This window comes from Antechinus flavipes, chromosome 3 (assembly GCF_016432865.1).
Source record: "Antechinus flavipes isolate AdamAnt ecotype Samford, QLD, Australia chromosome 3, AdamAnt_v2, whole genome shotgun sequence".
NCBI lineage: Eukaryota > Metazoa > Chordata > Mammalia > Dasyuromorphia > Dasyuridae > Antechinus > Antechinus flavipes.
Window position 1 is genome coordinate 350007345 of NC_067400.1, and position 14126 is coordinate 350021470.

Consider the following 14126-nt stretch of genomic DNA (forward strand, 5'->3'; position numbering starts at 1 on the left):
AAGACTTTTCCCTCTACTCCAATACCTTTATTTTTTTCTCAATAATATTTTATTTTTCCAATTACATGTAAAGATAGTTTTCAACATTCATTTCTGCAAGATTTTGAGCTGCAAAATTTTCTCCTTTTCTTCCTTACACTCCCTTCCCAAGACAGCAAGCAATCCAATACAGATTATATATGCACAATCATTCCAAATATATTTCCTTATTAGTCATTGGGAAAGAAAAATCAGAACAAAAGGAGGAAACCACAAGAAAAAACAAACCAAAAAAAAAAAAAAAAGTGAAAATAATATACTTTTATCTTCATTCAGTCTCCCTGAATGTAGATGGTACTTTACATATCAAGTCTATTGGAATTGTCCTAGAGCAATGTACTGCTGAGAAGAGCAGTGTCTATCATAGTTGATTTCACATAATCTTGTTATTGTATATACAATGTACTTTTGATTCTTCTTAATTAATCATCAGTTCATGTAAGTTTTTCTAGACTTTTCTGAACTCAAGCTTGCTCATTATTTCTTATAGCACAATGATATTCCATGACATTCATATATTTACCATAACTTATTTAGCTACTCTCCAACTGATGGACATCCACTCAATTTTACTTCCCTGCCATTACAAAAAGAACCGCTACATTTTTGCATGCATGGGCCCTTTTCCCTCTTTTATGAACTCTTTGGGGTACAGATACATGGTGACAATGCTGTAATGGGCCAGAATTCTGGAGAAATTCTTACAACAAGGTGTTAACTCAGTGGAATTGATAAGACAATAGTTATCTAGTTTAACATTGTGACTAATAGTTCTCTAGTTCAGTACATGTACTTTTTACTTAATATAGTTCAACAAGATTCACACATATAATGATGTATTTATAATACAAGTACATAAGCTGTGACATACTCAGCGAGAGAGATTCATTCCATCTACCACCTTTGCGGTGGCTGGAGGCTGGAGCACAAGCCCTCAGACTCAGGGAGACTTCAAGACAGAGACCCATCTTAGTGGTCTTCCTGCCTCCCTCACAAAAACCAGGACAATTCCAGAGGACCTCCAGAAAGCTGGCCCAGGCCCCAGGCAAGGAAACTAGACTGTGAGGGAAATAATAAAGAATTTGGACTTTATCCCTGGCTATTCTCATGGTGATTATTCTGCTGAAAAGAAGGCTGGTCCAAAGAGCTTCAGAAAACTAACCAGAACACTACACAATGCTGCATCTGAGGATATGCACAATCAAAATGATATTCCTAAGGCCTAATTCCTATCATGTCACCCTATTGCTCAATAAACTCCAATGGCTCCTCATGACATTCGGAATAAAATATTTCATTTGGCTTTTAAAGTTCTTCACAAGAAAGTTGTGACTTTTTAGCCCTATGCTAAAGCAATCTTTTTTACACTTTTTAGTCCAGCCTGATTAAATTGATTGTTTTTTCTCACACATGAACATTCCATTTAATATCCTTATGCCTTTACATAAACTATCTCCTAAGGTTGCAATACACTTCTGTCTTTCTTCTTCTCCAGAGAATCCCTAACTTCTTTCAAAGCTCTACTTAAATGCCACCTATTACATATCTTTCAGCACCTATATCTTCCTGTCAGGAATTCAATCAGTCAAAAAGCACTTGTTAAGTTCTTGTTATGTGCTAATGTGCAAAATTATGGGCAAACAAAGAAAGGCAAAAAAGCTACAGCCTTTTATATATAAATAGTATAGTGTAAAATGGAAGGCAGAGAAGCTAAATGGCACCATTTATAGAGTACTGAGCCTGAAGAAAGGGAGATCTAACTTCAAATTCAGCGAGAGATTTTCTAGTTGTGTGAACCTTGGGCAAGTCACTTAACCTTGTGTGCCTCAATTTTCTTATCTGTAAAATGAGCGAGAAAAAAGAAAGGCAAAGTATTCTACTATTTTTTCCCAAGAAAACTCCATATGAGATGATGAAAAGATTACAGACTATTGGAATCCTTACAAAATGTTAAGTCATTAGAGTTGATAGAGACAATAATTATCTAATTTAGCATGGTTCAGTATGATTGATCTGATCCTACCAGGAGATGTTATGGGCCAGAACTTGAAACAAAGTACTAAGTAGAACTGATAGAAACAATGCCTATGTACACACCTTTAGAGAGCTCATATAAGCAAGCTCTTAGGGCCAGAGAGCACTCTGGGAGGAAACCCATAATCCCACTCTCGGAGAAGGAGCATAAATAGAGCTTCAGTGAGCCAGTCAAGGGAGTTCAGGAGACCAGATTCATTCATCCCACCATGGTGGCTAGCCTCCTGCACTTCCCCCACTGAGAGGAAGGCTGGTCTGAAAGGCTCTTCAGAAAGCTGCCCAGCCCCAGGCAAAGAGACAAGAATTGGAAGGAGCACTCTGGGAGATTGAGAGCCAGAAACCCTCTCCCAGAGGCAAGAGAGATTCATTCCATTTTTCACCTTGGTGCTGGCTGAAGGCTGAAGGACAAAGCTTTGGATTTGGAGACATTCGGAGGGAGCTCTTGAAACCAAGCAGAGGGATAGGCCTCTAAGAAAGCTACCTGGGCCCAACTGATAAATATTTTATTCAGTAAGACTTAAATGTGAATGGAGCTTTAAACACTTAACATCCATAAGACAATAAGACACTTATCTCTGGTTCTGTAAATAAGGTGGTTGGATTTTATGACTTCTAAGTTCTAAATATACTAAATATGATCTTATAATCCTATGAGTTGGAAGTCATAGTACACATCTCTTGGTAAATGATCACACCTCTCACTTTTCTAAGAAGATAGCCATTTCCTACTGAGCTTCTACCACTAAAGGTAAGCGCTAATATTTGTCTTGTTTTCTCTTTCCCCTTGAGTACAGAAGAGGTATCTGTCTTCCTTTAAATAGTTAATATACTCTGTCTTCTTTCTTAGTTCCATTGGCAAACTTTTCAAATGTAAAGTCTATACTCTATTTTTACTTCTTTTCTACTTCCTCTCCCATAAACTCCCAAACATGTCTTCTGCTGCTTCCATAGGTCTTTGAAACATTAGCAAACATTCCAAGGCTACTTTCTTTTTTATTGTTGAGGCAATTGGGGTTTAAATGATTTGCCTAGGGCCACTCAGTAGTAAATATTAAATGTCTGAGGCCACATTTGAATTCAGGCCCTTCTGACTTCTGATTTCAATTTTTTTTTGCATCATTGCATCATTGAGACTAATCATAGTGCCCAAAACGTAACAGGCATTTAAATGCTTATAGATAGTTTGAACTGAGATTTTTTTGTCCTCCAAACTCAATAACCACGTCTTTTTACTTCTTCCTTCATATTACCTTTTTTAACCTGAACTTTCTTTTATTTTCTGTTTTTATTGTCAGTGGACTATCATCTCATACCTTGAATGCTGAAGCAGACTTACTTCTTTATTCAAACAATTTTAGATGTAATACTATGAGATTAATCTGAGTGTACATTTATACAGTGCTATAAAGTTTGCAGACAATATATGCTGTTCTTTTTTATCCCATATTTTTGCAAATGCCATTTCCTTTACCTTAATGGTCTCTTCCCTTGTGTAAATGAATGAAAATCTGTCTTTTTGATAATAAACTCAAATTTTACTTTTTCTCTCTCCCATGATTAACCAGCCTGAAGTGATCTCTTTTCTTTTGATTCTCATAGCATTATTACCTATAAAATTCATTTCACAATCACATATTATCTTGAAATATGACCTCTATAACTGGTAGTTTTATCTAAATCACTGACTACTTAATTTCCCAAGCAGTTTTCCCACATATCTCTGTTTTTCAATTAGGTTAAAAACTCTTTGAAGGTAGGAGATATTTCTTCGAGTCTCTCATAATGCCTTCTAAGTTGCAGGTGTTCAAATAAATATTTACTAATTTGTAGATTTCTGGATTGACTGAAAGAAATGATTAGTCATATAAGTATAATCCATTCAAGTGCTAAAATTGCAGTATCTTACCTTGCGAATACTCTGTCTTTGTTTGCCTTTTCTTTGCCATATTGTACTGACTGGACTTCTGTTCTCCCACTAAAAGGAACAGATTTACACAATGATGAAAAAAAAGTAAAAAAATGACTATGCCCAATACCATTTTGTTGAAAATTCTATCACCTCAAAAGTTGGGGAGGGGGGAATTATGTGTGTTGTTGGTGTTATTTTAGGAAATAAAAAAAATGAAAAAATTTTAGACCAATGTGTCTAATGAATACTAATATACAAATCTTAAACAAAATGTTAGCAAAGAGATTACAGCAATTTATCACCAAGATAATGACTAAGTGAGATCTATATCATAAATACAAGGCTAGTTCAGTATCAGGAAAACTATGAGAATAACTGATCATATTAATAACAAAACAGACAGAAAATACAGATTATTTCAATTGACAAAATATAGCACTTATTCCTAATAAAAACATTACAGAACACAGAAACAAATGGAGTTTTTCTTAAAATCATAAGTGGCATCTATCTAAAAAAACCATCAGCAATCAATGTATACAGATAAGTTAGAAGCATTCCCAATAAGATCAAGAGTGAAACAAACAAGTTTGTTTCAATAAGATCAAGAGTGAAACAAACAAGAGTGAAATCCATTATCAATACTATTATTCAATATTGTACTAGAAATTTTATCTTTAGCAATAAGAGAAGAAAAAAAAATTGAAGGAATTCCAGTACACAATGAAGAAACAAAATTATCACTCCTCTGCAGATGGTATAATGGTATACTTAGGAGAAACCTAGAGAATCAACTAAATAACTACTTGAAACAATGAACAATTTTAACAAAGTTGCAAGACATAAAATAAATGCACAGTAATTTCTATATATTACTAACAAAGTCCAACAACAAAAGACAGAAAGAGAAATTCGATTTTTTAAAAATGTCAACAATATAAAATATTTGGATGTCTATCTGCCAAGAGAAACCCAGGAACACAATTACAAAACAATTTGCACACAAATAGATATAAATAATGGGAAAAATATCGATTGCTAATGGGTAGACCAAGCAAATATAACAAAAATGACAATTCTTTTTGTTAATCTACTTATTCAGTACCCTATTGATCAAACTGCCAAAAAATTATTTTATAGAGCTTAAAAAAATAACAAAATTCATCTTTTAGAACAAAAGGACGAGAATATCAGGGGAATTAATGAAAAAAAAAAAAAAACACCCTACAAAGGAAGGTAGTCTAGCCACACCAGACCTAAAACTTTATAAAAGAGGTTGACATCAAAACCATTTGGTACTGGCTAAGAAATAGAGTTGTGTATCAGTGTAATGGGTTAGGCACACAAGACACAAGGATTACAGTAATCTACTGTTTGATAAATCCTAAATCTTCACCTTCAGGGACAACAACTCACAATTTGGCAAACATTTCTGGGAATGCTGGAAAACAGTATGTCAGAAATTAGGCACCTCTAATATGCTTCACCAAGGTAAGGTCAAAATGGGCATATAATTTAGAAATAAGAGGTGATTATATAAGCAAATTAGGAGAGCAAAGGATAATTTATCTGACAGATCTTTGAAGAAAGTAGGAATTTATGAACAAAGAAGAACTACAGAACATTATAAAAATGGATAATTTTGATTACTTAAAAAGGTTTTGTACAAACAAAACCAGTGCAGTCAAGATTGAAAGGAAGTAGAAAGCTAGGAAACAATTTTTTTACAGTGTTTTTCATAAAAGTCTAATTTCTAACTATATAAAGAACTGAATCAAATTTATAAGAATACATGTGATTCCCAAATTAATAGTCAAAGGATATGAAAGGAAAATTTTCAGATGAAGAAGTTAAAGACATCTACAATCTTATGAAAAAATTCTCTAAATTACTATTGATTAGAGAAACACTAATTAAAACAACTCTGAGGTACCAACTTACATCTATCACATTGGCTACAATGACAGGAAAAATAATGATAAATGTTGGAGTAAATGTGGGAAAACTGAAACACTAATGCATTGTTGGGAGTTGTGAAACGATCTGCATTCTGGAAAGCAATTTGGAATTATGCCTAAAGGGCCATAAAATTGTACATATCTTTTGATGCAGCAGTGTCATTACTGGGTCTGGATCCCAAAGAGATCATAAAAGAGGGGAAAAGATTCACATGTGCAAAACTGTAGCAACTCTTTTTGTAGTGGCAAGGATTGGAAACTGAGTGGATGACCATCAAATGGAGAATGGCTGAATGAAATCATGATCATGATGGAGTATTACTGTGCTGTAAGAAATGAGGAGCAGGTGGATTTTTAGAAAAACCTGAAAAGACTTACATGAACTGATGCTAAGTAGAGCGAACAGAACCAGGAGAACACTGTACATAATAACAGCAAAATTATATGACGATCAACTATGACAGACTTAGTTCTTCTTAACAGTACATTGATCCAAGACCATCCCAATAGACTTGGGATATAAAATACCATCTGCATTTAGAAATACAACCATGGAGATTGAATGCAGATTAAAATGTACTATTTTCACCTTTTTTGGGTTTGCCTTTTCTTTCTTGTTGTTTTTCCTTTTTGTTCTGATTTTTCCTTTTCCAAAAGAACTAATATGAAAACATACTTGGAATGATTTTGCATTTATAACCTATATTGGATTGTTTATTGTCCTGAGAAGAGGGGAGGTAAAGAAAGGAAGAAGAAAAAAATTTTCAAGTCAAAATCTTACATAAATTAAAGTTGAAAACTATCTTTACATTTAATTGGAAAAATAAAATACTAATGAAATTTTTAAAAATGTATATAATAAAAAAATTGTCACATACTAAGAAACCCAAATATAGTTAACCAATTAGTTTTCTTATAAAATATGTAGTGACAAGGTCAGAATCAATCACAAACAGGAGCTGGCTGAGAAAAAAACCAAACTTACATTCAAGACTATTGCAGTAATGTCTTTAATTGTAAATTCTTCCACCATTTTAATTTTATGGAGAAGTATAAATAGTGACAAAGAATTTGGTTATTGGATATACTCATGCTATTCTTTTAAAATGACAATTAACACACAAGGGTCAGTGGAAGAAAATTGGCCACTGAAAATTTTTATGTAAACATTTCTTTACAAATAAAATTTGGAATTCCCCTTTATCCATCAACCATATGTAAGTACTATATTATCACTTTGTTCATCCATTGAGAAAGCAAAGCAAAAACTCCAGGGAGTTTTCTATTCATTAAGAAAAAAAAAAAAACACTCACAAAACTTCTTTTGGATTTTGGGTGTCCTACATCATGAAGATAATTAAAGTTGCTTTATCTTTGGCACATAATTTCTTTTGGATAGGTCTGAGAATCTATGAATATCAGAGGCTAGTTAAAAACTATGGTTATATATTAACTTTATCTAAAATTAACAGTTTATTTGATTTTGATACTTTCCATTATTCCAGAAAGATGGATTATCCCTAGATTAAAAAAACCATAAAAAACTTTAGAGACCAATATAGCAAAGTAAATATCCTTGCTTTACTTTGGCATTGGAAAGATTCTAGTGTAACTTTTTTTGCATGTAATATTTGCTTTTGGTTTCTGATATATTTTTATGATATTAAAAAGCTTTTCTAGTATCTACAGAGATAATCACATAGTTTTGAAAGTTTTGAGTTTTTAACATGATTATATTGACTTTTCCTAATATTAAACAATGCTGCATTTTTCCTATGATTCCAACTTTGGCATAAGGGTTTTCTTAGATGAATTGCAAAAGTTCATTTTACAAAATTTTAAAATTAATCACCATTAGAGAGACATGCCTATAGTTCTCCTTCTGTGCTTTTGCCTTCTCTGATCTAGGTATTAAGTATATAAAAGGTATTAGGACTCTCACAAAAGGAATGATGTTTCCTCAATTTTTGACAATAAACCTGAAGCATGGAAAATAATCGCTCTTTAAGACTTTGAGAGAATTCCCCAGTAGACCATCAGAAACAAGAGGTTGTTTTTTGTTTTGTTTTTCTAAATTCTGGCAACTTCTTTACAGTTAGTTGTTGCTTTTGTTTAGAGTAAATTTTTTTAAAAATTCAATTAGACTTTTGATAGTGTGGATAGTTAATATTTTTAAAGGTATTACTCTATTTGGGGTTCTTAGTTTTGTTAACATGTAACAGTCAGTGATGGGTTATTTTATTTTGGGTTTTTTTTTTCCTGTTTTCTTTCTTTTGATTTCACCTTGCTCATCTGTTAATTTGTTGATCTGATTTTTTGTACTCTTCTTTAAAATCATATTGGCTAAAGGTTCAACAATTTTATTACAATTTCTTTGCAGAGGACCAGCTTTTAGTTTTATCATTTTCATAGTTTTATAGATTTCAGTTTTTAAATTTCTTTCCTACTTTTTAACAGCCTCTTAATTTAGGCTTATCCATTGGCTTTTTAATTTTTTTAAATGTAATTCAGGTTCATTAATCCTCTTTATTTTCTGTTTTATCAATATATCTTTATAGGTATAAATAATTTTCCTCCTGAGAATAGTTTCAGTTGCATCCTAGAAATTCAGTTGTTTTATTTCATCATTATAACTTTCTTTCACAAAATTATTCTTTCTGTGATTTGTTCTGTGAGCCATTCATTATTTAGGAATTCACTGTAAGTATGTGTGTGTTACTTTTCTTGGTACTCTCTGGAGTGATTACTATTTTTCTTGTGCCAAAAGAAAGTACTATTTCTCTTTTATTACATGAGTTTATAATGTCTATTTCTGTATAGAATCAGGTTTTGAAAAATTTCATGTGGGTACTGAGAAATACATATTTTCTGTAATAGTCCCAAATAGTTTCTGCAATAATTTTTCAGTTCTACATTTCCCTTTTTATCTGTCGGAGTTACCAAAATTTAGAGAGGAATAATAACATTTTCAGCAACTATGTTACTGTTTCTATCTTCTTGTAGTTCAGTTAATTTTTCCTTTATGCATTTAGATACTACAACATTAGGCACATGTAAATTTATGTAATACAGATTTATTTTATTTATGCAACTTAAACACATTTATTTACAATTATTTGTACATTTAATTTATGTTATAAAGATAATGGTTTACTGTCTATAGTTCAATTTAGTAAAATGAAGTTTCCTTGTTTATCATGCTTTGAATGTTTGTTTTGTCTGATAGTACGATTCCAAATTCTACTTTTTAAAATTTACCTGATAGAGAATAAATTTTTTTTCTCTACTACTCATTTTAATGCATCTATGTCTTTGTTTTTAAAATTTTTTGGTAAGCAACAGATCGTAGGATTTTTAATCGATGGCACTTCTCTGTTTTATTGGATTGTAAGAGCTATTCACATTTAAGGATATGAGTTAGTTCTTCCTCATTTGTCTCTAGATGGTTTTTATCCAAATTAGAACTTTTTTCTTCCTGTTCTATAAATATAGTAATACCTTATAATATGTGCACTTGTAACACATATTATATAAAAATGTCATATTATTATGCTATATTATATAAAACACAATAATTATATATAAGCTATTATATAGCTTAAGGCAGTCAAGCAAAATACTAGAGGTGCAAAGGAACTCCAGAATCATTCTATTTTAGTTAGGATCTTTCTACAGCACATATGCCCATTCAACATATTAAAATACTTCTCTATCTTTTAGATGAAGAAAGAGCTTTACAACAGATTGATAAGATTAAATCTAGTTTGTGGTGTTTTTTATTTTGTATTTTTTTACCTAACCATATATTTAACTTCTTTTTTAAAAAATATTTTATTTTCCCCAGGTTATATATAAAGAAAATCATTTAGAAAAATTGAGTTCCAAATTCTCTCTCTCCCTCTTTCGCCCCCCTGGCTCCCTGTATTTAACTTCTTTTTGCAAACTATTTGACAAATGGTTGTCACTCAAACACAATGTGATGATTAATTGTATTTTTACAGTAATTTAGGCTTTGTTTTTGTTGATATTAAAAAAATGAATAAGTGAAAGTATTTTTCTAGCAGATATCAACTTAAATTTTTCCTGAATTATAGAAAATAATTTTGTCATGATCTTATTTTCATATATGGCTGACACAAGTTTTAGAAAATAATTTGAGGGTTTTAGTTCTGTTTTTTAAAAAGTTCTAAATTTTTTTTTCAATTTACATGTAAAGCTTTTTTTTAATTTCTTTTTTAAATTTTGAGTACCAAAATCTCCCCTTTCTTCTCTCCCCTCTACACTCACTAAGATAGCCAAGTATATAACTTATATATGTATAGTCATGTAAATGTATTTCCATATCAGCCATATTTAAAAAAAAATACAGAGCATACAAAAAGGAAAACAAAAGTTCTCATCTGTACTGAATTTCTTCAGTATTCTCTGGAGATGGATAGCATTTTAAATCCTGAGTCCTTAGAAAATGTCTTAAATCACTATAATTGATGAAAACAGCTAAGTCCTTCATAGTTGATCATCCTACAATATATTGCAGTTGCTATGTACAATGTTCAACTGATTCTGTTCACTTTCCTTTGCATCATCAGTTCACATTAAGTCTTCCCAAGTTTTTCCAAAAGTATCTTGTTCCTCATATCTTACAGTACAATAATATTTCATCACAAACATATCCCACTTCAGACTTTCTTCAATTGATGGGCAAGCCTCTCACTTTCCAATTCTTTGCCAACACAAAAAAGCTGATATATTTTTGTACATTTATATCCTTTTCCTTAAAAAAAAAAATCTCTTTGAGATAAAGAATTAGTAGTACCATTGCTTGGGTAAAGGGTATGCACAGTTTGATAGCCTTTCAAAACTACTTATTCCCTAGATGACTGGATTAGTTCACAACTCTAACAACAGTACATGAGTATCCTACTTTCCTGTTTCATCTTCAACATTTGTTATTTTCCTTTTCTGTCATATTAGGCAAATCTGAAAGGTGCAAGGTAGTACCTGAAGAATTATTTTAATTTTCATTTCTCTACTCAATATAAAGTAGTTTTTCACATTAATACAGATAGTTTTGATTTCTTTGTCTGAAAACTGCATATTCATATCCTTTGACCATTTATCAATTGGGGAATGACTTGCATTTTTGTAAATTTGACTCAATTCTCTGTATATTTGAAAAATGGGGCTTTTATCAGAGAAACGATGTAAGAATTTCCACTTAGTCTGTGTAAAACAGTTTTAATTAAATCAAAAATACTTATTTTAAATCTTTAAATGCTGTCTTTTGTTTAAGCATGAATTTTTCCCTTATCCATAGTCTATATCCTGGCAATCTCACAATCAAACTATTTTATGTTCCCTTAATCTGCTTATGGTATTCTTCCCCCCCCCCCCCCCCGCTTTTTTTTGTCTAAATCATACTCCCATTTTGACTTTATCATTGTGTATGGTGTGACATTTTGGTCCATACCTAATTTCTTCAAAATTACATTCCAGTTTTCCTAGCATTCTTTGTTAGACTAAGTTCTTATCCCAAAAGCTTGGATCTTTGGATTTATAAAATACACTACTATGGTCACCTATTATTGTGTATTGTGTACCTAACCTATTTCTGATTTACCAATCTATTTCTTAGTATCAAATTCTTTTGATGATTACTTTGTGTTTTTTTTTTTAATTTTTAATGGTATTTTATTTTCCCAAATATTTTATAGTTTTCAACATTCTTTTTTTATTATAACTTTTTATTGACAGAACATATTATGCATGAGTAATTTTTCCAACATTGTCCCTTGCACTCACCTCTGTTCCAACTTTTCCCTTTCCTCCCTTCCACCTCCTCCCCTAGATGGCAGGCAGTCTCATACATCAACATTCATTTTTGTAAAACTTTGTATTCTAAATTTTTCTCCTTCTCTTCCTTACCTCCCCTTCTCCGCAAAACAATAAGCAATTTGATATTGGTTAAGTATGTGCAATTCTTTAAACATATTTCTATATTTGTCATGTTGTACAAGAAAAATCAAACAAAAGAGGAAAAAAAATCAAGAGAAATAACACACACACAGGTGAAAATTCTATGCTTTACTCCATGTTTATTCTCTCTCTCTCTGCATGTGGATGGAATTATTCATTCATTCCATGGCTGCTGGAATTGCCTTAAATCATCATATTGTTGAGAAGAGCAAAGTCAAGATGATTACCACTTTGTAATATACTTTGAAATCTGAGAGGCTAAGCCACCATCTTTTATATTTTTTCATAGATTCCCTTGATATTATTGATCTTTGATCTTCCAGATAAATTGTGTTGCTATTTTTCTATATCTATAAAGTAATTTTTTGGTAATTTGATGGTATGGCACTGAATAAAGTAAGTTAATATACATATAACTCATTTTTATTATATTGCTCAGACTACCCATTAGCAATTAATTTTTTCCAATTGTTCAGATATAACATTTTTATGTAAAAAGTATTTTGGAATTGTGTTCATATAATTTCTGTGTTTGTCTTGGCAGCTAAAGATGGATGTATTTTATATTGTCTACAGTTATTTTAAATGGAATTTCTCTTTCTAAACTTTGTTGGTAATATATAGAAATGTTTTCATTTATGTGAGTTTTTTAATATCCTGCAAGTTGTTTATTATTTCAATTAATTTTTAATTAATTTTCTAGGATTTTCCAAGTATATATACCATTATATTATCTTCAAAGAGTGATAGCTTTGTTTCCTCATTGTGTAGTCTAATGCCTTCAATTTCTTTTTCTTCTCTTATTGCTATAGATAATATTTCAACTATACTATTAAGTAATGTGGTGATAATGAGCATCCTTTCTTATGCTTATATATATTCTTATATAATACTTTATAAAGACATATTGAAATGGATAAAATCTGTGCCCAAAATTTAGATAAGAAAAATTAGATTTTTATATAGTTAACATGACCAAGCACCATGAATATTTTATGGTACTGTAAAGTAGAATGTGACTTCCAAAAATGACAATATCACAACATTAGTCATGAACGTGGTACTTACCAGTATCGGAACTTTGAACCCAACGTAAAATAATGTGCAAAAAAATTCTTCTGAGGTGGCAATGGTCTATCCAAACGAAAAAATGTGTGATGTTCTACACATGCTTTCCATAAATTTTTACAAGCTCTATAATTCACCATATTGAATCCCAGTAATGTTTCTCTAGATTCATGCTGTAAGGAATGAACCCCCCATCCCAAAACAAAAAAACATAAAACAATTTGATAAAATGTATTATTTTCTACAATTAGCATTAAAATCATATCATTTAGAAGGGTTTACAATCAAACTACTGTGAAGTCATTGCCAAAGAGTATTCCCTTTCCCCATCCTCACACTTTCCTCCTCTCCTGATGATCTGTGCAATCCACACACCATCTGGATGGCCAAGTAGAAAAACAAAGTTTTTCACATTTGGATGATTCAGCAATAACAATTCTTTCACTTACACGAAGGACCACAAGGACTTTTAATTTGTATTGCCACTGTATACTAAGGTCTAATATGTCTTACCATATTGCCTTGTTATTATTCACTCCAGACTAACGGGCTACCTGCTAATTGAATCCTTGCCATTAAAACCTTAAAACAATCATATATATTTCTCCATATGCCTCAGAGCTGTACTCTTTTAAATGTGCTGTCATCTCAATTGAAATGTGAATTCCTTAGGAGCAGAAAGTTTCTGATTTTTTTCTATTTGTATTTCTAGCTCTCAGCACAGCGTTTAACAAATCGTGCTTAATCAATGATTTTGTTATTCACTCATTTTAGAAATGACTACCTTTTGTTTTGTTTTATCTTAATGCTTCATTTATACATACACATTTATAAATGAAGTTATTATATCTCCTGGAAACCCAATAAGCATCAAACTTCTTTGTATAACTAAAATGAGAACATTCTTTGTGTTTCAAAATAGCAAATTCTCTATTTCTGTCAAAGGCATCACAGTCACCAAGATTCACACCTTTATATCACATTTGACTCTTGTTATTCACCCTACATTTGGTAAGTCCGTTTCCATGTTCATAACAATTCTTACATATGTTTCCTAATCTCTACTTACAAAATCTCCTAACCAAATTCAGGCTCTTATTAACTCTTATCTACAGGACTGTAATAGTCCCTGTTTAGGATCC

The 14126-nt window shown here is 31.4% G+C and overlaps 1 protein-coding gene across 2 annotated transcripts in view; it reads right to left on the reverse strand.

Moving 5' to 3' along the window:
• Positions 1-14126, reverse strand: part of PTPN4 (protein tyrosine phosphatase non-receptor type 4) — a 196370-nt gene that overhangs the window by 67863 nt on the left and 114381 nt on the right. For both annotated transcript variants that reach the window (XM_051985730.1, XM_051985729.1), the window contains exons 12-13: positions 12985-13157; positions 3980-4048 (exon numbers count right to left, since the gene is read on the reverse strand). In XM_051985730.1, coding sequence (XP_051841690.1) covers positions 3980-4048; positions 12985-13157 — 242 coding nt within the window. The remainder of the gene's footprint in view (positions 1-3979; positions 4049-12984; positions 13158-14126) is intronic.